This window comes from Thermobia domestica, chromosome 16 (genome assembly GCF_964235325.1).
Source record: "Thermobia domestica chromosome 16, izTheDome1.hap1.1, whole genome shotgun sequence".
NCBI lineage: Eukaryota > Metazoa > Arthropoda > Insecta > Zygentoma > Lepismatidae > Thermobia > Thermobia domestica.
In genome coordinates, this window is record NC_137469.1 from 30,775,260 (window position 1) to 30,800,646 (window position 25,387).

The 25,387-nt window shown below is 36.6% G+C and overlaps 2 protein-coding genes across 5 annotated transcripts in view; one reads left to right on the plus strand and one right to left on the minus strand.

Annotated features, from left to right (window-relative positions):
* shf (WNT inhibitory factor 1) overlaps positions 1–25,387 on the plus strand; it is a 43,782-nt gene that overhangs the window by 14,310 nt on the left and 4,085 nt on the right. The window contains exons 5-8 of the mRNA XM_081742249.1: positions 2,834–2,977; positions 5,178–5,378; positions 17,013–17,108; positions 19,488–19,706. Coding sequence (XP_081598375.1) covers positions 2,834–2,977; positions 5,178–5,378; positions 17,013–17,108; positions 19,488–19,706 — 660 coding nt within the window. The remainder of the gene's footprint in view (positions 1–2,833; positions 2,978–5,177; positions 5,379–17,012; positions 17,109–19,487; positions 19,707–25,387) is intronic.
* Positions 8,216–25,387, minus strand: part of Coq7 (ubiquinone biosynthesis protein COQ7, mitochondrial) — a 41,359-nt gene continuing 24,187 nt past the window's right edge. For all 4 annotated transcript variants that reach the window (XM_081742252.1, XM_081742253.1, XM_081742251.1 and 1 more), the window contains exons 2-4: positions 15,354–15,510; positions 13,302–13,451; positions 8,216–8,565 (exon numbers count right to left, since the gene is read on the minus strand). In XM_081742252.1, the coding sequence (XP_081598378.1) occupies positions 8,288–8,565; positions 13,302–13,451; positions 15,354–15,501 (576 nt within the window). In that variant the 5' untranslated portion in view covers positions 15,502–15,510 and the 3' untranslated portion in view covers positions 8,216–8,287. The remainder of the gene's footprint in view (positions 8,566–13,301; positions 13,452–15,353; positions 15,511–25,387) is intronic.

Here is a 25,387-nt window from a genome sequence, read left to right on the forward strand (position 1 = left end):
GCCTAATTTACACCCAGATTCGCTCTTTTGATTGCCCTTCAGCTGTCATCATTGAACAGTAACGATGCAAATCGCATTGCATCACCGAAACTACCTACGCTTCTAACCAGTTTATTCAACTGTGAGAAGACACTAAGTTTTTATCGCTCCAGGGAACAACATTTGAAAGTAGAGATAAGTGCTAAAGTATAAGGTACTGTTATTAGATTTTGAGTGTTACGAAATTTTATGGTTTGGTAAAGAAAAGGCCACGAAATTTCATTTTAAAATTTTCGTAGACACCCTGATGTTCTGTAATTTTCATCGAGTTGTAGATTAGAGGCTGTCATCTTACAAATTAGTTCATTGCTTTCATTATGATGCTCATTATAAGTATTTTGCGAGCATTGGTAAACCATATCATGCAAACTAATAAGTTTTCAGGCAGTAGAATCACGCTATCTTCGTTTTCTTCACTTTCTTTACGTGTGAATTATATTGCAGGTAAAACAGTTATAATGCAAGAATTGAGAATTTTGTTCCTACCTCTGTATTCCGTGACGACTATCCTTATATTAGTGAGTTAAGTCGGTTATTGCTGCAATCTTCGTCAGCTCTATTACTTCTTATAAAGCTTAATTTGTTATGTAACTATTATAGAAGTTGTTTCCCTATATATGTATATATAAAGAAAGCCAGAATCATGTGAAGAACCTTATAGCTTTTCCCTTTCTTCTTATTCTTACACATGTTGACTGTTTAGAACCTTGTGTTGTTACCGTAGATTTTTTTTTATGAAGTTCATTGCAATTTCTCGTATCTGAATGCAGAAAAATCGTGGTTGTTCACTTTTAACGAACTTCTGTAAATTTTGCGTATTGTTTAAAATCAGTGTGTGTTCTTCCACACAGAACCTGTCAGTCCACTGGAAGCGTTTATTTTCTGTTGTGATTTTTTTTTTTTTTTTTTAACTTCCAGTATGTATAAAAATCAAATTATAATTTTGTATGTGCACACAAACCTTGTATTACCAACGCCAGGTGAATACAGAGATAGGTTAAACAATCATTTGATGCGTGTTATGTATTCTATAACATCCATTAGTTTTCTTCCTCTTGTCGTTTTGTCGTCTCCAATAGTTCCTTTTCAGCCTTTTCCGATACTTTCTGATTGTCACTTATCAGACAATTTTCTCCGTTCTTCGTACTCTCATTTCGAAAGCTGTGAATAATTTGATAGAGAATTTTCAGTGCTTCTACAAAATAATTGCAAGAAGCTATCTAGTTAATATGAGGCTCCAAAAGTAACGAACGCAAATAGTTCATTGTGTTGCACGGGTAGAGATGCAAAAAATTAAAGAGGGTAGGGTCGTTTTTCCCACATAAAAAGTCTGCTATTATGGAGGGATATAACGCAAATTTTAGCTTTCTGGACGGTGCAGAGGGCTTATTTTTATTTTATTTTATTTATTTTGTTCAGCTACCAAGTTTGCTTTCTTACAGTAAATTCTGCAATTAAAAAAGTATCTTGACTGGTGTTAACTTTTCAAACTAAACCTGATTTAACAGTAATTAACCTTCACTTATTATTAATAGATATGCATTCTACTGTATCAATTAGTAATTAGACATGATAATATTAATTTGAACAAAGGAAAAGACTACGAAAGTCACTTTTTATATAAAAGTATACTTACACCACATTCTCAGTTCGACTGTACTTTTCCACAAGCTTCAAATATTCTAGTGGGAAAGGCTAATCTAAGTTGTGTGCGCAAAATTAAAGAAATTGGATATGTTAAAAGCCTAGTAAGGCATAAAAAGTTATTTCAATCACGACATCTTGGGAATAAGGGGAAAATTATTTTGCTTATCGTCGAACTTAAAAAGCCTGTATGAATGCGATATAAATATCGTACGACCTGTGCTTCCATATAAAACTTGATGCATGTGACAAACTGAAGTTTTATTTTATATTTAATGTGTACTATACAATTCCATAAAACAACATTTAGCCATTAATTTTTTATTGTAGTTATTAATGATATTATTGATCTTTGGAGAAATAATTTTACCGTTAAAAAAAAAAAAAAAAAAAAAATCGTTGGAACTGGAGAGGCACGGTGGCTTAGTGATAGACAATATCGTGTCCGTTGGTTTTCTCGGGTATTTCTGTTTCCTCTTACATTCCCATTCCGCTAATTTCATTATCATTCACTTATCTTAATCATCCTTCTCCCTTAGCCTAATTGGTATAATTATGGGACGTTAAACTGAAAGATTTTATTCCATTCTTGGAGAACACACAATTTGCGTTTTTCTTCTTTGTTTTTTCCTTAAGTGGAATGACTGTGTTCCTTTGATTCTTGAATATTTTGTATTTTTCTGCAGAATACAATAATTAAATATTCGTGTTATACTAAAGAAAAGGTCAACTGGAACTAAGGTAAAGAGAGATTCATCAAATTGTTGTTCCTTCTTTAAAGTTTTGGAAAAAAAGCCCAGAAATTCCCAGGAAAAAAGTGCTAAAAAAACAAGTTTTCTTTCTTTAGAAAAACCTGTTTTTTCCGGTTCTTAAATTTCTAGTCGAGCTAGCTCAATAGTACGCCGATTGCCTAGAAAATTGAAGTGGGGGATTCGATTTTCCGCCCTATAGCGATTAGATTTTTTTTGTGTGTATTTTTTTTTTTAATTTATTCTGCACGTGTACTAATAATCTACTTCATGTATTATTTGCTTTCTAACTCATATCATTCTATTAATTAGAAATATTTTATGGTGTACAGAAGTGAATTACGTGTGTGTTTGATCTTTAAATTTTGGTAGAAAATGGGCATTTATTGTTTATTGTTCAGTTTTCAGCGTACTTCTACCATGTTCGGGAAACGTCTCTGGAATTGCGTCGTTTAGTATTGGTTTACTGATTGAAGGAAGAAAGCATAAGCCATTACCTGGAACACCACTGAGACTTCGTTTGAGGAAAGAATGTGCAGAACGAGGTAGGCAATTAAAAAGAACAAAATAAAGTTACTTAAATATGGAAATTACGCAGAAAAATATTTTATTGCTTCCACAGTTCTTGGGTCTGTTCACGGATCGAATGTGTGCTCCAAAGCTCATATAAGTTCAGCCCAATATTATTCCTGGCTTGAATATTATGTTAAAATTAGTCATAAACGCGCAGAATAGACTGATCAGCCAGAACATTATGATCACCTACCTACTATCGATATAAACTCGTCCAGGCGATAGCATTGTCACCTGACGACGAATACCTGCTAGTCAGAGACACGTACGGTGCATGTAGTATCAGTGAGCGTGCTGGTCGTGTGTAGAATGGGGAAAGCGCGCGATCTGTCTGAGTTTTATGGAGGTCAGATTGTAATGATCCGGAGGTTTGGCACGAGCATTTCGGAAAGAGCACGAGTTGTCGGGTGTTCGAGGAGTGCTATAGTGAGTGTCTTCAACAAATGGCGAAACCAAGGTGAAACGACTTCCAAACATCGAAGGGTTGGACGGCTCCCCTTATTACAGATGTTGGAAGTCGTAGGCTGGGCAGACTAGTAAAACAGGACAGGCGGCGAACTGTGGCGGAACTACCATCAGACTTCAATGCTGGACAGAATACAAGTGTGTCTGAACAACACAGTGCACCGAACACTCCTAACGATGGGCTTCCGCAGCCGACTACCCATCCATATGCCAATGTTAACACAACATCGGCAACTACGACTGAAATGGGCATGTGGCCATTGCCACTGGATTTTTACTTTGGCGCAGTGGCAGAGCGTTGCATGGTCTGATGAATCCCGATACCTTCTTATTCATGTCGATGGGAGAGTGCGAATCCATCGTCTTCCAGGGAAACAGCTCCTTGATACCTGTACTGCGGGACGGAGGCAAGCTGGCGGCGGCTTAATTATGCGCTGGGGAACATTCACGTGGGCATCCATGGTTCCAATGGAGCGCGTGCAAGGCACCATGACGGCCGAGGCGTATCATACACTGGTTGCAGACCACGTACACCCCTTCATGATGACCGTGTTTCCCAACGGCAGTGGCATTTTCCAACAAGATGATGCGCCATGTGCCAAGGCCAGGAGTGTGATGGAGTGGTTTGAGGAACACAGTGGCGAGTTCCAATTGATGTGCTGGTCCCCCAGCTCGCCGGATCTGAACCCAATTAAAACCTGTGCCACGATGGGAGGAAAGCGCTGAGAGACTTGACTGCTATGTTGAAAAATAGCTTTAATATGAGTCTTTACTTCGTATATATTTTTGAATGTTACCTGTTACACTTTCTTCTACATTAATTGTTGTGCGTTACTTATTGATCTACCCTGTATTATTTCTGGAAATGCAAAGGCATGAGAGAAAAGGGTAATTGAACGGTTGTTTCTTTTGTATTGTTGGGCAAAAGACACGAACTTTATAATGTGATTTTTTTTCTTCTTTTTTGTTTGTTTGTTTCTATCTTGAGACAATATGAATCTGTCATTCAATTACAAGAATTGCATATATATCACCGCTGCAACTTTAAAAAGCGCTATGTGCAGATTTTGTTCAAGGTGCTATTGTTACTGATATAGGAACATTTTGGTATAGAGCATATTCCGAAAAAGACTTTTATGCAGTATCGTTCATTTAAGGGATAATTATGTCATAAAATCCGCCACATGATGTTGCGGTCGAATTGCTGCTCTCATTTTCCTCTAAGAGTTCTCAAAGACAATCTTTCCTATAAAATTTTGATTTTTGCATATAACGCTTATTCAGGGCGCAGCGAATGGAAAATATTGTTCGCGGTAACGTGCGTAAGCAATTGCAGGTGCACGACTCATACGTATTTTAATACTTTTTGCATAGTATTTTAGAAAAGTTACTACGTAGCTATAGTACGTGGAGATCAAACAAATCATAGAAAACGTCAGGAATGTCGTATATCAATGTGTTCTGTGTACGTTTTATTACTATTATCATTATTAATTAAACAATTGAAAAAATGCACGCTTGCTTTTAAGAGGGATAAATGCTGACAAAATGTTCCGTCTATTCCGTTGACCGAGAGTTGTTCGATAGAAGCAGAAGTTTACGAGATTTGGTCTTTTGTCGTACGTTTAGTTCATATACTTAATGCATAATTGATATGTAGTATTTCATGTAATGTTCTTTGCTGTTTATTTTGTTCATTTTTTTTAGGTCCAGATCCAGAATGTGATAAAAAATGTGCCAATGGCGGATGGTGTAACCATGAGAAAATCTGCCAATGCCCAGAGGGGTATATGGGCCAGTATTGCAAGACTGCTCTTTGTTACCCTCAGTGTATGAATGGAGGGAGTTGTACCTCTCCTGGTCTGTGCAGCTGCCCGTCAGGATTTCAGGGGCGTCATTGTGAGGGTGGTATGTTGCTAATTCTATTCATTTCTTTGGTATCAGTTCAAAAGTTCAGAAGCAGCAATTAGTTGTTTCCGAGAGCTGCGTTGGGCTGTCTGATATTTTTTCTGGAAAGATAAATAAAATTTTCTTATTGAAAAAGGAAGAAAAGTCATTAGATAGTTCATTCAGTTAGATTAGAAATTTCTTTAGGAACAAACATTCAACAGTTCTGGTAATTTTATTTCGTAGTACATTGTAAATGCTAGAACACGATGATCTCATTCGTGGTGATTGGTTACTATCATCTTCGGTTCGAATATTCGGGTTCGATCCCTGATCGGAGTACATGTGATTCGGATTCCGTGTTAAGCACTAGGTTCATATCTCATATAACCTTAAAGCTGAAATTAGACAGTTTAGCTTCAACCATCCAGCTGTGTTCATTAAATTCTGCTGCTTTTCCCATTGTTCTGAAAAGCGTAGATCCATTGCTAATCCAGTAGATCTCTTTAAATTGTAACTGTGTTTTATTGATCTGTTATTGCATGTTGATTCGAAGAATGAAGTTGTTTTACGTTTGTTTGATTGTCATTATAACATTTGCATTCCAGGATTTAGGAAATAGGAAAATGTGCGAAATAAATCATTAGTGTTTCGGTGCCTTTCTCTTAAGGATATACTTCTCAGTCTTGAGAGAAGTTAAAAGTCAGAATGTACAATGAGTTCATATTTTAAGTGAAAATCGCTCTTCTATTAATCTATACAGTTTTATCCAGGAACAAGATTCAAGCTATTCTTGTTCAAGCTGTTCAACACACGTTCAGTATTGTTAACAGTCATAGTCGTCCTGTCACTAAACAGACGTTAGGTTGACGTCCAATGAAATTGATCCTTGTAGCTGTTTAGAATTATATTTAGCTACTTAGAACCATATTGCTAGTTAATTATATTGTTAGCATAGGCGCCTTCACGTGTGTTCGGTTCTCGCTTGGAAATGTAGTTCGGATCGCACGTTCAGTTGTAGATCTTGTCTCGTATAGCTTCAGTGCTATTTAAAAAAAAAAAAAAAATCTGGAACATACTATTACAGTGAGAACCACTACTTGGACTTTTATGCGAGCCAAGTATCCCACAGGGATCAAATTTTCGAAGCACGCGCGTTACCTATGTAACAATGAGCGAATTTCCAGAATTTTTGACTAGCGGAACCTGTTTCAGGAGAGCAAATCATAATGCAGAGTTATAGGATATTGTGGCTCATAATAAGCAACATGTCGCATTAGATGAGCATCCTTTATCTTAATATTTTATTATTTTTATACTACATTTTTATTTTATGTTCAGTGGTTGGAGTTTATCATCCCTTTCAGCACCGAGACTATATGAGACGTGATCTACAGTTTAAGATTAAATCCGAATCATCATAATGTGTTGAAATTCCAAGGCTCTTCCATTGAGAATCGAACCCAAGACCTCGTGCATCAAAGACATGCGCTAGCTACTAGATAAGTGGGTAGGGCATTTTATGTTGATCGTAGTTTATGGCTTGGTTGTTGACGGAAAAGTTTTTGAGATTAACCTATTATTACGAGGCAATTGGAAAATTACACATTGCTGGCAGTTTTCTTATGGAAAATAAGCTGATAAGACTACTGCTCATATTTCTTATTTTATATAGATATATTATATATTACTAGTTCAACACGTTACATACTGCATTCCAAACTGAGTTAATCTCGTAGTAATGTGGAGTAGTTGACTTCGTACGTTAGTGATAATGGTTGTGTACTGCATTGGTTAGGTAAGTCGGGACCTGTCCTGGCAAGTAACCTAGAGAGGTCAACACCGAAGTTAAGATGACTTAATAAAGAAGAATTGCCAGCTAACAGGAGAACGTAGTTATCAAAGTAGCGATCGTATTAGCCCTACAGGAAATAAATTGACAGTCATTTGATAGGTTATACATCCTTACAGAAGCAAGACGATTCAGTCTGTCAGTCATGCTTCTAATAGTTGTCGCTAGTGCACAGACAATTTGCAGACGAACTGATGGCTTGGAGGGGAACAATTAGTCTCATATAATCTCAAGCGTTTCTATATTAAGGATATATCAGATATCTTCATAGGACATAACTTTAAATAACAAAGCACAATATCAGCTCACTACGAACTGAGACACCATTCTAACGTTGTAAATACTTCCGTGTGGCTGAATAATGAATGTTTGTGTCTGTGGTACGAAAGACTCGGATGAAGCTTATGTAATTTGGCTTCCACGTTAATCTACAGACAACCTGTTTTATATTGTACATGCTAGAAAGAAAAATAATAAAGACAAGGAAACCAAATCAAACCATCTTTGACACAGTCCAATAATAATTACAATAAATCATAGCCATTGTCACCCGACGCAGTTACCTGTTACAGATGTCTCTCTGTGTAGACAGAAAAATTTAGACGGGTGCAATCTACCTACAATAGCAAAAACGCCCACAAAAATAAACTTATGTATGAAAAGTAAACTTAACATTTATTGCACGTTACTTCTTTTAGTGCTAAAATAAAGTATTGTTGGGAATTGCTTCTAATTATGACCAAAATGTTAAGGTCTCTCGTGGCTAAGCGATTAGCGTACGCATGTTTAGGGTGGAAGACACGGGTTCAATTCCCAGTGGGAGCTAATGTGGTTTGGATCCCATATTAAGCTATAGGTCCACGTCCGTGTCTCATATAGCCTCGCTGCTGAAAGGGACGCTAACCGAAAATCAAAGTCCAAATGTTGCATTATCATTAGATATGTAGTTATGTGTAATGAAGTTTCTCAAAGGAAAGGTAAGTCTTAAATGAAACAACAAAAGAAATATATAAAAATAAGCGTATTAATTACTGGTACAAAAATACTATACATGGAGAAAACGAGAAAGAAACTTTAGCTAGACTTTTTCAGACAACCAAATAGCTGCTTTACAGCCTGCTTTTATAATTTCAGTGAAGGCGTCGTACAGCGGGGCTTCTTCAGCTCCTTCCACCAGCCCTGTGTCATGGTGTTCTTGTTCCTCATCTCGAAATTTGCGAATTACATCTAAAAGCTCTTTATTTTTTACTGGATCTTCCATCAACAGTCTTAATTGGTTGTTGTAGTGATCCACAATCACAGATTCTACAGCTACTGTACAGGCCATCGCAGCCTTTGGACCGAGTAAAGCACTTCCTACAATGAACAATACAAGAGTATAGATCTTTCACCTATCTTGTCCTGTAAAATAAATATATGATATAGTACACTAATTGTTTGATCTAAACATATAACTTATAACCAAAAAGTAATTGGACCCAATTCTGATACATCCCTGTCATATTAGTATCTCTTGCATCTATCACGTGCTGCAACCACTATAAAATAAATTCTCCACAAGTTGGCTAAGGACTCAAGATCAGCTAATTGAACCAATAGTAGGATCTACGTCGTGACGGCGTTTCTAGGATGTTCTTCAATGTTCTTCACTTTTCACTTACGAAATTAAGCACCATATATGATTTGAGACCCTAGAAATCTCGAGGAGGGGAGGAATCCTCGAACCCACGAGGTAGTTTTTCAACAATTAGTATTTTGTCAGTCAGTTTTTCCTTATTAGTTCTCTGTTAGTTAAACAATTTGCCATAGTGATATAAGAGAATAGTTCATAAATACCTTAGAAAATACATAATTTTATGATAGCGGGTTACGGGAGCCCCCAGCCTTGGGAATATTTGGAACCATTTCATTTGAAGATAGTAAGAGATTTAACTTCAGTACGAGACTATCATCAGAACAGGGTAATTTTGTCTTCCCTATCTCCGAAATAAAGTGTATATCTGGCTACACTGGCCAACAAGCAACAGTTTTGTACTTTGGGCAGTTTTTACATTTTCTTTCTGCTCGACGCGGTGTTGGTAACAAAACTTGCTATCTTGTTTTGAGAATGTCACAGGTTACAGGAGAGTTCTATAGATCGAGAACTTTTAAATAGCCAGAAGATGAAGAATATAATTTTAGTGGTGAAAGAGGATAGCGAGAAGATATCACTTACGAGGTACGAATTACCAGGGGAAATTTGGTCCTTCAATCACATTTTCATCCCTCTCAAAGATACTAACTGAACTGTCCGACCTTACTTACCACTTGGCGCTACAGCCCTGGGTGGGCTTTGGCCTCTTCCACTATTTGCCTCCACTCTTCCCGATCTTTGCATTTTTCTTTCCATCCTCGAACCTTCAATTTTTCCAAATCACTTTTCACCCCGTCCAGCCACCTGGTTTTTGGCCTTCCTTTCCTTTTGCTGGAATAGAGTCTTTCTTTCATGATTTTGTATGGCATCCTGTAGCTGTCCATTCTTATTACATGTCCTAGCCACCTTAGTCGATTCGATTTTATGAACCTGACTATATCCTGATTCTCTATTATGTCGTTGATCTCTTCGTTAGTTCTGATTCGCCAGGTTTCTTGTTCTTTAATTGGTCCGTAAATTTGCCTTACTATTCTCCTGTCGAAAGTTCTGAGTTTTTTCTCGATTTCTTTTGTCAGTGGCTATGTTTCGGAGCCGTATGTTACTACTGGTCTTATTAACGTTTTGTATATTCTCATTTTTGTCCCCCTACTTGTGTTTTTACTTTTTAGTAACTTCATGTTTGCGCAATATGCTTTGTTGCCTAGTTGTATTCTTTCCTTTACTGTATCTTTTATGGAGTTTTTATCTGTGATTGTTAGGCCTAAATATTTAAACTTGTCTACTTGAACTGTTCGTACCAGAGATGCTTATTTATCCCCCTCGACTCGTTAAACGATGTTAAAATGCTCGAGTATATTGTCAAATTTGACTGGTTTTTGTTCGTTCATATAATTTTAATCTGTTAGCTGTATATCAAAATGAAAGCTGTAAACTATTCACGCCTGGCTTCTAATTGTATACTCACAGCTACCACATAATACTTTAAAATTCTTTTCTTCAGTTTTCACCGTCGCCCAATTTAACTATTTTATTATGTCTATGGTTGTCACTCACAATCAAATCTTTATACTATTCACTTCATCTTCAGAGGTGAATTTGGATGACGACATCATAACGATGTCATTTGTCGATTTGCAAGTACTTCGGGTGATATAGGACCTATAGTTAATTTAGTTATTTCGAAGTTCATTGATTCAATGAATTTATAGTTTATTACTGTAGTCAGATAATCATACTTGTGTGTGTTGGGGAGGAAGGCATTATTGTATAATTTTGAATTACTGTGTATACCTTTATACCTCAGTGTTCTGTTCGGCCTCAGTTTACCAATTCGCACACTAGAATAATAAACCATGTGTATCAAAAAGAAAACTGCAGAAGCTGGGATTACGAAATTCAGGCAAAGTGAATTTCTCTGAAGAAGCTCTCAAGAAATTCTATGTCCCGAAGTTATTGTCGAGCATTTTGAAAAGAAAGAAAAAAAAAAAAAAAAAAACCTCGAAGACGTAAAATTGACTTTAACAACAAAGACAGGGTTTGCCTGCCGGGTTTTTTCGGGTTGGACCCACCTGGGTTTTGGAGCTTTTTGTTAGTATATTATTCATACAACTAAGGTGATCACATTGAAAGTGATTTTTATCAGATTATGGACTTCGGGCGAATTAGATGTTTTCATGTTAAAGTATACAACATTCAACGTTAGACCTATATAAAGTTCTCAATCCACTGAATGAATAAAAAAAGCTTACCTTAGCTTGAGATAGTTACAGAACAAATTAATATATGTTTTATGTTGATAGCCTATTTGAAGTTAAATATGCAATTTTATATTTTAGAAGATACTTTGACGAGTTTAAGGCCATAGGTGCCTGTACCACTAGTAAATATGTAAATACATTGGTAAAACTATTAGTATTATTTCATACATTTGATGATAACACAAGTATTATTCAGTACAATTTAGTTTTCCAACAACAGTAGTTTAGTTCCGTCATTAGTTGCTACTCTTCAATTGAGCATTCTGTAGAATCAACACCAGCAATAGCGTAAAATTTCTTCTCAAATATAAGATGCTTAATGCTTGGAATTCCGAAGACTATGTAACGCTACTGTTTCAAGTGCTGAATTCAAACTTCCGTGCTAGTGGAAGTGTCGATGTACAGTAAAGTAAGCTGTATTTTCGGGGAAAACCTATCGTGAAAGAAGTGCTCGCGAAATTTCCACAGTTGAACGCACAAAGCATCGGAAGTGAATACTTCAACAATAAAGCTATTTATTTTACGCTGGAAAACATTTACTTTTATTTTGTAATACATGCATTATATCTTTGTTTTAAATTAGTATATTTGGTATTCATATTTGGTGAACGTTACTAAGGCTCCTGGGATGACTCGATCTACATTTGCTCATTTGTCTGCCTGTATCACACACACATTACAGGGTACAACTTTCGGTCTTTTAAGTTTAAATTTTCAGGGTAGAAGCACGAGACGCATTAAATTTCCTGTGTAGATTTTAGCGGCATACCAACGTAAAATTTCAAAATAGCGGGTATCCACGCTACAAAGGGCAGTTTTCGGTCTTTTAATAGAAATTTTCAGAGTAGAAGCACGAGACACTCTAAATTAGCTGTATATATATATTTTGGCGGCGATCCAACGTAAAATTCCAAAATGGCGGCCATTTTTCAACTAGCGGGTATCCACGGTACAGGGTGCAATTTTCTGACTTTTAAGTTGAAATTTTGAGGGTAGAAGCAAGAAACATTCTAAATCTGCTGTATAGATTTTCTCGTCAATCCAATGTAAAATTTCAAAATGGCGGCCATTTTTTCAAGACAACAGTGAACAGAAAATTGTTGCAAGCTGCGACAATGACAATCTTGAAATATAAATCACATTTTAACACTTTTACTCCAAAGACATTGAAATATTTCCAAAAAGAACCAATTAACCCCATATGGGCCCAGGTAGATTTTTTTTAAATACCCGGGTTTCTTCAAACCCTGAACGAAGGTGAACTTCTTGGTTTCATTGTTTTACTTATTCTAATGGGGACCAACAGAGTCAACACCCTCAAACCCCTTATGATAATTACCCAACTTCTACACCTTTGGACCAGACAACAGAAGACGAGATGCTATCTTCATTTTGGGGTCGATGTCCTCTTAAAAAATGTTTAGCAAGAATAAGCCTGGAAAGTACAGAATTTTTATTCGTATGTTGGTATGTTGTGTGACGCAGAAATTAGGTATGCTGTTTCGATGCATGTCTATGAAAGAAAAGAAAAGAAACCGCGGTGTCACTGAAAGATACTGACGGGGTGGTTAAAGAGCTGGTTGAACCTATCAAAGAAACTGGTCGTAATGTACCTACAGACCGATATTATCTATTAGCATCAGTTAAATTAGAAGAACTTCATGAAGATTTTACATTGATCCTCATGGGAACCCTCAAGCTGAATCGAAGACATATTCCTGAGGAGCTAAAAACGATAACAGAACACTCGTAGAAATTTGTTTACCAATCCTACTACTTGTGGCTTTGTTTCATTTATTTGTAATGATAAACCAAAGAGGAGCTGTTATTATTTCGAAAATGTTATTATTCAATGAAAGCTCAGCAAAACCTTGAATAGGTCGTGGTTAGATATTGGTATACCATCTGAACATCCATGTCTTGCTGACTACACAATTGTTAATTATAGAACATTCTGTGTGTTGTGTCAGCGAAATACTAGCTTCACATGATAATTACGGACATTTTTTTTTCCTAAGGTATTTTAATTTTGTCAGTATTAAGTATTTTTAAGCACCCTAAACATGATTAAGTAAAGGCTTGCCGACAAGTAAATGACGGTCATAGAGATTCAGCTTATTTGCAACACAATTATTTTCATTTTTTGAGTTAAAATAACAAAATACTACTTAGAATATACCGTTGTTACTTTTCAATCATACCTGCTCCAAGTACGAATCCTGCTATATTCCATATAGGAAGAAGCGCTGTTGGTCTTGCTCTGTATTTGTTTATTAGCTCTTCAAAAGTCTTCTTATGTTCCTTTTCTTGTTCCCACATATGATGAATTAAGGGACCAGAACTCGTTTTACCTAAGATAATAAACATTAATTACTTAAAACAGGAATAAATACATTTACTAGCTCTCGTAGTGCATGCATATCACTGCTTTAATTGAAGTTTATTAAGCTAAAGATGCAATTTTCATGAGTGAATATAGTATGGTGGTATTTGCTTACTTACTTTGCGCCACCGCATACTTTGAACATTGTTTTTTTTTTTTTTTTTTTAATTAGTTTGAACTATATTATTGCTCCGTGTATCTGTGTATTTGACGCACAGCTTTTAAAAATTTATTTCCAATTCGATCTGTGTCTATGGGACTAGTAGTTGTTTCTTACAAGGGAACGAGTTCTCGCATTTCACAGTATTGTTCATTCACCAGTAACTTCACTATCTACTCTATAAAGAAATCCTAGATACCGTCAGTCAAACACTGATGCTTGTCTTTTGTAAATGTAAAAGGGGTAGTGAAAACAGTAAATATTTTAGTTGCTTTTCAACAATTGTAATATACATTTATGTTAAAATTGAGAAAGAAGAAGAATAATAATTATACAGCGTTGTACAAATTAAAAGTAATAGGTTTCGCGGATCAGTTCGGCCTTCGTGCAGGAGAATGAATAGGAATTCTCGAATCTGTTGTACATTATTGCAGGAAGCTAAAAGACACACGAAGGAAATGCAAAATACCATTTAGGGCCTTTTGTGGTCTGATGCTGGTGCTATATACTTTGCATTTATTATGATTTCATAAATTTAATTATTGATTGAGCCCTTACAAAACAACGACAAAGGTATTATATTCTGAATTACTATGTACTACAATGAAACCCAGCTCACGACCTTTATCTAAAATCCGCATATTTTACGTATCCCAATTTTTCATTGGTCAAAATAGATTAAAATGCATGCAGATTATATGAACAAATACGGTATATCAACTAAACACTGTTTTAAAATGGTGAATATTTTTGCAGCAAGTAGTTTACAGAGAGACTTGTAAGGATTTATAACAGTATCTCTATTAAGGAGTTACTAAGATCATACAATACCAACTGAATTGGAACTCCGGCATGCCAACTCAAGCTATACTAGGGTGTCCTATAAGTTTCCCGCCATGTGAGAACATGAACTTTGGGCATCTCTGGAAATATAATAGAAGTTAACAGAAACATAGCGTTCAATGCGCTAATGTACAAAGGAATCCTTCCCTTGAAATACATTAATGGCTTTTTTTAGTTTCGTGACAAGTGCTCTTCTAATTTGAAATATCAAGCGGCAAGGAATGCCTAATCGTAAAGTGCTGTATGAGTTTCAACTGAGAAGCAAGATGAAACATTCGTGCAGCGAAAGGGGAGCATGCAGTGAGTTACGCCCCAGCAAAGGTATAGGTGTAAAAGAAAAATGAAAATAAGGTGATTATGACTTGCTAGTAAAAAGATAGTTTGGTACGAGTGGTCTCGGATTCGATTCCCGGTGGAGACGCTCGGTCGAAAACGTGTAACAGTTTTTCCAGGCTAGCCATTCTAAGTAAGGTATTTCCTGGGTTTTCCCCATGGACATCAGGTAGATGCCGGGAGTAGTTTCACCGAGTTCAGAAGGCAATGATTAAAAGGTACCTAATTCGCTGTCGCAATTAGGGTAATTTTCATGTGTTGTAATACATATTAAATAATAATTCATTCGGCATCTTATCGTTTTCAACATTAATATGTGAAATTTAAAATATAATTACCCTAATACAATTACAATTTAAATACAATTTATTTTTGTAAACGAAATCACTATGAATCATGAAATTCTTATTATTCATTTTTGTAATGAAATTTCGTTACAGTATTTCGTATTAAAATAAACAAGAAGGAATTCTACGTATTTTTAAACATAAATATGAAAATATCATAGTCAGCTCCTTAGTAACATGTTCTTACCAAGAATGGCGTGTTGTCCAGCATAAATTCGATCTGCACCATATTCTCCTGCATGATCCACCCGTATTATTGTGTCAATTATAGCTTGTCGATGAGCATTGCGTATCGTTGTGTGCCAGATAAGTGCCGCAGTTGAAGGACGTAACATTGCTAAAGCCTAAAAGTACAAGAGTCATATCTAAGTTTTATTTTCTATTTACCAATGGTATCAGTAATATACGTATGTACACTTGTATAAAGATGATACATTCTAAAGTGACTGTAAAATTAAGAGAAATACAGGGTGAAGTTAATGATGTTATACAACCTATTTTAAAGAGTTCATTATATATATATATATATATATATATATATATATATATATATAACTAATGATACTAATAGTGGTGCTTTTAGTCGTGTACTACTTTTACTTTACTGTTCTGTGCACGTTCGAAATTATTTGGATATGAATATTTTCGAAACAACGATTTCTTACAAACAACAGTGGGTGGTAAAATTCTAATCTTATTTAATATGCCAAATGACTCCCTTCTATAAGATAAACCGCTTCGAAAACAATTTTATCAATAAACTGGAAAGGTACTCGCCTTGTTTTATTGTACTTTGTAGTTCAAACATGTTAAAAGTCAAATTTTCGCTGACAACTGTTACCATTGTCAAGGCATATCAAATCCGCATTGAAATATTTTCATACTCATGTCTTGACAACGGATGTCCAAGAAATTTGAACTTACAGGATACAAGGAATAAACTTTGTACGTTTCTGAGTGTATTGACTACAGATTTCTTGAAACGGCTTATATTATAAACAGGATACAAAAGAAAAGGGTGAGTTCACTCCCACTTATTTATATATTAAGCTTCATTTAAGGTGACTGTCAGAAATATTAATGTGTATGACGATCGCGCATTTCAGAAGTGAGAAGTCGACTAATACGACTTATATTAGTTTCCTGTTTCTAAAACAGGAAAAAAGGTTATTGATACTTGTACATTGCTTTGCGTTTTTCGTAATAAAGGAAAGTTGGACGAGGGACACCACTGGGGGGAATAGCTTCTCTTTTACACTTCAGGCCATGTAACTTTGTAGTAAACACCATAACGTTTCTGAATTGACTTGCGATTCTCCAGTTTCTTTACACTGTCTTTATTTTACCAATTCTTTCATCATTCGCTTGTATTTATCATCCACTCAGTCTTGTCTACAAAGGGGGAAGCAAAAGACCAACACACCTTGATGCTTTCATGCACTTAATACTTCATGTAACATAATTATTATTTGCTACGCACATTGCAGAACTTGATTTGCAGTAAATATAGTATAATATTTAACATATTAAATACTAAGCGCTGTATAGGCAAATTTATTTTGACATGTATTTCGAAGAGCTTCGTAAATCTATAGAAAGCTTGTTGCCCAACGCTGCGGACGGCCTGTCTGCAGGTCATATTTACAAGACGTTCGAGTATAAATTTCATTTCATTCCGCTGGATTTAAAATAATGGCATATTACAACTTCGTTATACTGTATTTTCCACAAAGTCAAAATTTTACTGAAAATGAGCAGATATTTTTGCTTGAATTTATTTATATTTTAAGAACGGGAACTTTATAGTGTACTCTTACTCTTTTCCTAATTTTAAGTTTTTCCGCAGGCATTTGTGCTGAAAAATGTTTGAATGGAGGGAAATGTGTGCAAAAAGATACGTGTGATTGTCCAAGAGGATATTATGGTCTGCGTTGTGAATTTTGTAAGTACCCTACTCTTAATTAACTGTCAGTTTTGGGTCTTTCGAATATTTTTTGTTTGAAGGCAAGCTCTAGGTTATTGGTTTGAAGTAACTCTTCAGATCCAGTTAAAAAACTTTTTCTTGCTATTCAAAAGGTTAAATGGAAAGTAGAGCCATGTACTGAGTGGATAATTTGAGAATTAGAACACTACGTATGCAAAAACTGAGTAATTGTGGGTATATTATCCAAATATTTACGTGTACAGAGACGAAAGAAAGGTTTTTTAGGTCACACAAGAGAGAGAAGAAATGTCCCATGCTGTCGGCACGTGTTAAAGGCTCTTATTTGCTTTACCTTCAGGCAAACACGGGCAATTGGAGGGTTCAGTTTATCGGGAAGAGAGAAAGCACAAACGCTTTATCCGTACTACGAGTGAACTTTTTTACCTTCATACTAGCAATTTTGAACAAGTACATTGTAAATTTATTTTATTTTAATATTCTAATAGCGTGTCCACACTCTATGCTTATCGTTCCTCCAGTACCTTACGTGTGTGTATCTTGTTAAAATTAGTGTTGGCTTAAGACACTTCCGGGGTCAAACTCTCCCAGAGATGGTCAACTGTCCTTTCGCACGGATCTAATGTGAATTAAATTGGCGATTACAGGTCACTCTTGTGCACGGTTCATTTTTTAGTGAATAGTGTCCCAATGCACATCCTTACATTTGATTTTTTTTTTCAGCGAACAAACTTTTTCTAGAAAGCCTGATTTTGTATTTCCAAAATAACTTTTTCTTGTTCATATCTTGGGCAGTGATAAAAATTGATGGGTAGAACAGGAGTGCCCGTAGACACGTATTAGAGCTTTGGATGCGCCCATGAGATTATTTGGGGCAGGCATAATTTTACATTGATAATGACACAATGGAACTTGAATTGTTCCATAATGATTCCTTTAAAAACGTCGTGAAGGAGAACTTAGCGTGAACAACAATTCAAAATTATTTATCATCATAGCAAAGAATGCATTCTCTTTCGGGACTGCGAAGACTGAATGGTAGAGCCTTACCTCTGGTGCATGGGTTCCATGGTTCGATTCCAGATCGCGCCAGCAGGGCGTTGTGGTGGACAAACACCCATTGTCATTGCCTCCCGCTTTCTTCATTCTCTCTCTGAGCTTCAGTGCATGATCGTTGGTCGTTAAACTTAAAAAATTAACTCTTCTAATCGAAATGACAAAATTGTGGCGCGTGACATAACCGGACATAGATTGATTTTGCTTCAAAATGAGGCACAGGCTACCAAGCAAGTAGTCTTCTATATAATTTGGGGGGATTGCCCCCAAGCACTTGGATGAGATGGGAACTGCTGGGGTAGAACTAATATTTTTATATGTAAGTTTATTGTACAGGTATCGATCACGAAAGTCACGAAACCAAAAAACGGTCATGAAAGTAAAAAAAAAAAAAAAAAAAAAAAGTCACGAAATTTAGCTTTTGGGGCACGATTTTTTTTTTTTTTTTTTTTTATCTATACAAATATAAGCACAGATTGGAAAATTTTGTTCTATAAAATGTCAAAATTCACCACCAAAAATGTCTTTATGATGGGCTTTAGACGCTACTGAATCGCAAGCAAAGTGTTCTATCGCATGCATGAAAATTCGGCCTAATTTGCACCCGAATTCGCTCTTGAGAATGTTAGGAAATTTTATGGTTTGGTAAAGAAAAGATCACGAAATTTCATTTTGGAATTTTAGTAGACACCCTGTTGTAACAAGTAATAAGTAATTTGAATAATTCATTTCAAAACGCAAAAATAATAAAAATGCAAGAGCAACAGCAATTAAAAAAAAAGAAAAGAAAAAAGGTACTGGTGCATACATTCAGAAGAAAGCAATGGTTGTAACGAACCAAAACGAAGTTAATGAGGAAATATAAAGTAGATTTGTCGGGTAATTGCTGCTACTACTTCGTGACAAACATCTCCTGTCGATGAATATAGAAGACATGAAGATCAATAAAGTAGAAGGTATAATCTATGATCTCTTGCTGTGTGGATACAAAAATTACGCGGTAACTTACATGTTTTAATTTTTCTTTCCTTTGCAAAAGGTGCAGGGGAGATACACATGGACCATGTATAGTTTTGGTTGCAAAACTTCTGGAGAAGTCCAGGAGAACAATACAAAACATGATGTTGGGAATGTGGGTAATAGTAATTCTGTCATAGAGTCTAGTAGTATAGTCTAGAAAAAACTAGATTCAGAGGAAACAGGTTTTCTAATTTAAACTTAGCAGCGTATTCAGTTACAAGATTACATACTTAATGTTTGTAGTATCTAATAGTTTATGTACTCATATTGCTAGCATACTTTTATTCTATTTTTCCTTTATAGCAAAATGTATAATTCCTTGCCTAAACGGTGGCCGTTGCCGAGGAGCGAATAAATGCCGTTGCCCAGTGGGATTCATGGGTGACCATTGTGAAATTGGTACCATTAGTAGGAGGGCGTCTCCACAGAGCTCTTGTACTAAATCATGTGGACACGGATCCTGTGGATCCAATAACACTTGTGTCTGTGATGAAGGATGGTTTGGCAAACACTGCCAGAGAAGTAAGTGTAAAGATCATATAATAAAAATTATGGTTAACGAAACTGATACTCATATAACTTAGTAAAAAAAATTAGAAGAATAACTGTAAATAGAAAATTGTCGTACCTTAAAACTTTCAAAGGACATGAAATCCGCATATAGTTGCGAGGCAATCGTGACCTCTTCTTCGGCGCATCTGAAGGAAAAACGTGTTAGAAAAAAATTCATATATTATGCTTTATTGTTTTTCTTCAGATGCGCCGTGGAAGAGGCAAGGAGTGCCTCAAAACTGTACATAAATTTTGTCTATTGGATGTTTTAAGGTACGAGATTTTATATATATAACCGGTTTGTAGAAAACCCGTAACCCGAAAAACCGACATTTCGGTTTTCTCCAAAAACTGGTTCGGTTTTTTCGGTGAAAATCTTGGGAAAACACACAAAACTATTTCTGTGGAAATGGATTCGGTTTCCGAAGAACGGAACACTATTTTGGAACAAATTTTGAATAGAACACAGAAATAGAACAAATTTTGAAGAAAACCGGATCCGTTGAAAAACCGGTTTTTGTGCCCACTAATATATATATAAATTTACTGTAAGTAGATATGCATCCCATCGTACCAATTAGTAATGGAACTTAGAATAATCTTGGTAAATAACCCAAAGATAGTGAACAAGACCAGGAATTTAGAAACTAATTACTCTTTAAAAATGCTCTTACCAGGGATGAGTCTAACCTAATTATATCCTATATCAAGGTAATGAAACAAACAAACAAACAAACAAAAATATTTTACTATAACTATCCTATATTAGTGAACCTCACCATCATGCCGTAAAGTGATCGTGAGGCAGTGTGAGTTTCGTGCTCCTCACACCTTAAAAATAAAGGCCAAATCCTGGCAGCACCATGTTACCAGGATTGTGACGTGTGAGTTATATGACTCTCACACATAGCCAGAAACAAAAGCCAAGCTCCGGCAAACAACATCCAGGCGGAGCCTACTTCTCTCTCATTACCCGGGCCTTGTCGTGGCTAGAGGGCTTAAACTCTGAAGGTGACCAATCAGGTTTATGTAGCTACAAAGAAGAAGCTCTTCGGATTGAGTAAATGAGCTCAAATTACCACCACGACTAGTTTTCATCTAATTAGTAACTCAAAATCTATTGAACGTTTTTGTACCGTGTGATCTATCAAACAACTAGTCTAGATGAGCAGTTGACGAATACATAATGAACGTACTGATCTGACAGCGTATATAGGTGAAATCAAGGAAAATAACCACATTGCAATATTCTATATTCAATTTCACATGTCACCGAATGTGTCAGATCAAGCCATAACAATGAATGACATTATTTGTGATACCAAATGACTTACTGTTGACTGGATATTTTGGATATGCTTTTCTCAACTTTATAAATGCACTAATATAGGGTATTTATAGTAAAATAATCAATTGTTTGGTTTTATTACCTTGATATAGGATATAATTGGGTAGTGCATACTATATTCTTAATCTACTAGTCATGTGGAGCACTTTAATATGTAGTACATATACGTAAAGTTGTTCTATATACAGGGTGCGGCACGTAAAACCGGCCTGTCGTAATATTCTGGTATATTGTGTTTTTGGCAACAATTAAATAATCTACCTTCCTACCAAGAGATGGCGTGTCGAGGTCGGGTCGACTTACGTGACCTGCAGCAGTCACGTGCAGCCGCAGCCAGTGAAACTTGTCGAAACCAGTTGAGAAAAAGGCCTCGTTGTGTTAAGCCGGGTGAGTGTCAGTGTGTGATAATGCCGTATTCGATACCCGAGCGTGTTGCCATTGTTGAAGGGTTCATTCTCACTGGATCTTTTGTGAAAACAAAGAATTTGTTTCGGGAGAAATTTCCAGGACGTTCTGTGCCAGCAAAAAGCACCATTTAGGAATTGATTGAAAAATGGCGGCGTACAGGATCGGTTCAAAATGCTCCCAGGAACAGACGACCATCTGTCTGCACACCTGAATTAAAGATGTAGGTGGAGGAGATAATGACAAGAAGTCCTCGAAAGTCAACCAGGAGATTGAGTCAACAGGTTCATGCGAGTGAGAGAAGTTGCAGACGTGTTTTAAGGGGACTGAAGTTAAAACCGTACCGGATAAGTGTTGTGCAAGAGCTGAAGGAGCCTGACCTGCAGAAGAGGGTGCATTTCTGTTCATGGCTGTTGAGCAATGTTGCCAGTGGTTTCTTGGATCCACTAATGCTCATCATGAGTGACGAGGCGTGGTTCCATCTGTCTGGGTACGTAAATTCCCAAAACAACCGGTATTGGTCGACAGAAAATCCACACGCAATCCACCAGGTACCCTTGCATGATGAGAAGATTGGTGTTTGGTGTGCCATTTCCGCCACACGCGTTATTGGGCCCATATTCTTTGAGACGACAGTGAACAGTGACGTGTATATGGGAATCCTGGAGGAGTTTTATACACACTTGACCGAAGAGGAGCGTCAGTTATGTTACTTTCAGCAGGACGGTGCAACATGCCACACATCAGCTGCATCATTGTCCCTTGTGCATGAGATGTTTACACCAGAGAGGACAATCAGCAAAGGCTTGTGGCCTCCTCGGTCACCAGACTTGTCCACATGTGACTTTTACTTATGGGGACTGTTAAAGGGAAGAGTATACGAAACAAATCCACACACAATTGAAGAACTCAAGACCAGGATCCAGGATGTCACCAATAGCATTACAACACAAGAACTGACAAGGGTATATATGAATCTCCACAATCGTGCTCACATGTGTGTTGAAGTGGGCGGAGGACACTTTCAGCACCTGCTGTGAAGGTGAGTAGTCATATTCAATACATTACATTTTATTTATGTGTTGTAGTTAATCATATTCAATACATTACATTTCATTTTATGTGTTCACTTTACGGGCCGGTTTTACGTGCCGCACCCTGTATATCCAAACCTAAAGGGTAGTCACTTTCGGGCACGGAATTGAAACCTGTTTGGCACGTGCTTGACAAAGCCTTTTAGAAAATATATAGGCTTGAACCCAGATTCAAGGTTCAACTTTGGACTCATCCCCGGTTAGATAAAATAATACAAGTTCCATGTCTTTTCTATACTGTGTTTGTGACGTCTTAATTATTGGACACTAAATTTCGTCCGTTGCTGTTTAATTTCACTACCAGATGGTGCATAAATTCGAGAAAATAATGGTGGAAGTTTTCATATCGTATATTCATATCTCGTTCTTAGTTATAGACTTGAAGTTAGGGCTGAGCACATTGTAACAAAACTGGTATTAGCAGCGCAACTTTTTTGCTGTTTAGGTAAATATGAGCTTTGTTCGAGAAAATGTGAATTTCATGTTATGCTGGCCTGACACTACGAGGCGTTGTTTGTTAAAGAATTGTAGTGACACACAACTTCATCACGCAACAACATTTACATGCTTTGGAGAGGGGGGAGGGGGTTGTTAAAGATATAACTTACAACCAAAAGTTTCAGATGCATTAAAAGAATTAGTTTCTTACACATTTTGTGTGCTCAGTGACAGTAAATCTGTATATATATATATATATATATATATATATATATATATATATATATATATATATATATATATACAGGGTGGGCCATTTTAATTAATCCACGGAAATATCTGAAAAATGATAAAACATAGAAGAAATTTTTGAAGTACACGTTATATATTGCTAAGGGGGAAAACCAATTCCGCCAAAAGTACCCCTCCCCGCCCCCCCTAAATGGGAGTAACGGGGGGTAACTTTGAAATGTCAAATGGGAACATGGGTCGAGTAATACCTCGTTCGAAAGGTCTTGGAAAACTAAGTAACGCTGTACCAAAAGGTGTTCCATATTGTGCACCGGTTTCAAAATGGCCGCCATGATATGGTTCGGGAACTCCAGTACCCGTAGTGTGAAAACCATGGAAGGTAAATGAATGGAACAAAATTGAAATACGTAAATATCAGAGGGCATATCGAACGGTGTGGTCCCTGTGATCCCAGTGGCCTCCCTAAAGGGGTCTTGGGGGCTAACTTCAAAATTTCAAATAGTAACATGAGTCGAGTGGTACCTCGTTCGATAAATCTTGCAAAATCTAACATATTGCAGGAGAAAACGATTGATGTGAAATGGCAGTGTTCTCAAAAGGCCGCCGAAACATAGTATCCGTGTCAGAGAAAAGGTTTAGTACCCGTAGTATGAAAGCGATTGGAGATAAATCAACAAAAGAAAAACTGGAGTAGCTAACTGACGTAAGGCACATCGAGAGGTGTTGTCGGGGTGACTCCAAGGGCCAACTGAAAGGTATCCGGGGCCAACTTGAAAATTTCAAATAGCAGCTTGAAGCGAGTAGCATCACGTTACATAGACAAATTAATATCAAACAGCTTCTGTAAGAAAATTTTCGACATGAGACACCGTTTTCAAAATGATCGCAAAGACATGTTGACTGTGTCTGAGAAAACGTCTAGTGCCCATAGTATGAATACGGTTAGACATAAATGAAAATAACGAAAATTAAATAGGAAAACCACGGAGGCGTTCCAAGGCTCGAGAATAATACAACAGAGATAAAAATATTAGAGTAAAATTGCCATAATGTATAGAGAGAAATCCAAGTCCTGCAAAACAATCTCTCCCTGCGCTCTGTATGTGAGTGGGGTGGAAAGTAAAGTGAAAGTTCAAACGAGAACTCTACTTTAATTCGTAAATTAAGGCTAACCTTACAAATAGATATGGTGTGGTTGAAACATTTGTTTGTAAGGATGACGCTGTAGTGACTAAAAAAAGAGAAACTTTTATGCAATGCGTGCTGGTTATTCAGAAAGCATTTCGGGGATATACGTACACACCGTTTCGTCCCTCAAGCTCACAATATGACATGAATGCTAATAGTTAATCAAAATGTAACTGTGGCCATCCGCGTTAACTTAGTGCACCAATTCTCTATGCATGAAGTCTGCCTTCCAAACAGCATTGGGTAGGTCAAGCGTACGCCCGAACCGTTGTCCAGTCGGACATTGAAATTTTGAAGTTAGCCCACAAGACCCCTTTAGGGAGGCCACTGGGATCACAGGGATTACATCATTCGATATGCCTTATGATATTTAATTATTTCAATTTTGTTCCATTCATTTACCTTCCATGGTTTTCACACTACGGGTACTGGAGTTTCCGAACCATATCATGGCGGCCATTTTGAAACTGGTGCACAATATGAGACATCTTTTGGTACAGCGTTACTTAGTTTTCCAAGACCTTTCGAACGAGGTATTACTCGACCCATATTCCCATTTGACATTTCAAAGTTACCCCCCGTTACCCCCATTTAGGGGGGGCGGGGAGGGGTACTTTTGGCGGAATTGGTTTTCCCCCTTAGCAATATATAACGTGTACTTCAAAAATTTCTTCTATGTTTTATCATTTTTCAGATATTTCCGTGGATTAATTAAAATGGCCCACCCTGTATATATATATATATATATATATATATATTTACTATTCTATTGTTAACTGTAACTTCTAAAAAACATGATTATCACTATATGTATAAATTGAGGTGTGCACCATTCTGTTTTAATTTATTTAGTACATATTAAAGGATATAAAAAATAAAATAATAAAGTTTACAGCGGTAACTTTGTAGTATAGTATTCAAAGCAT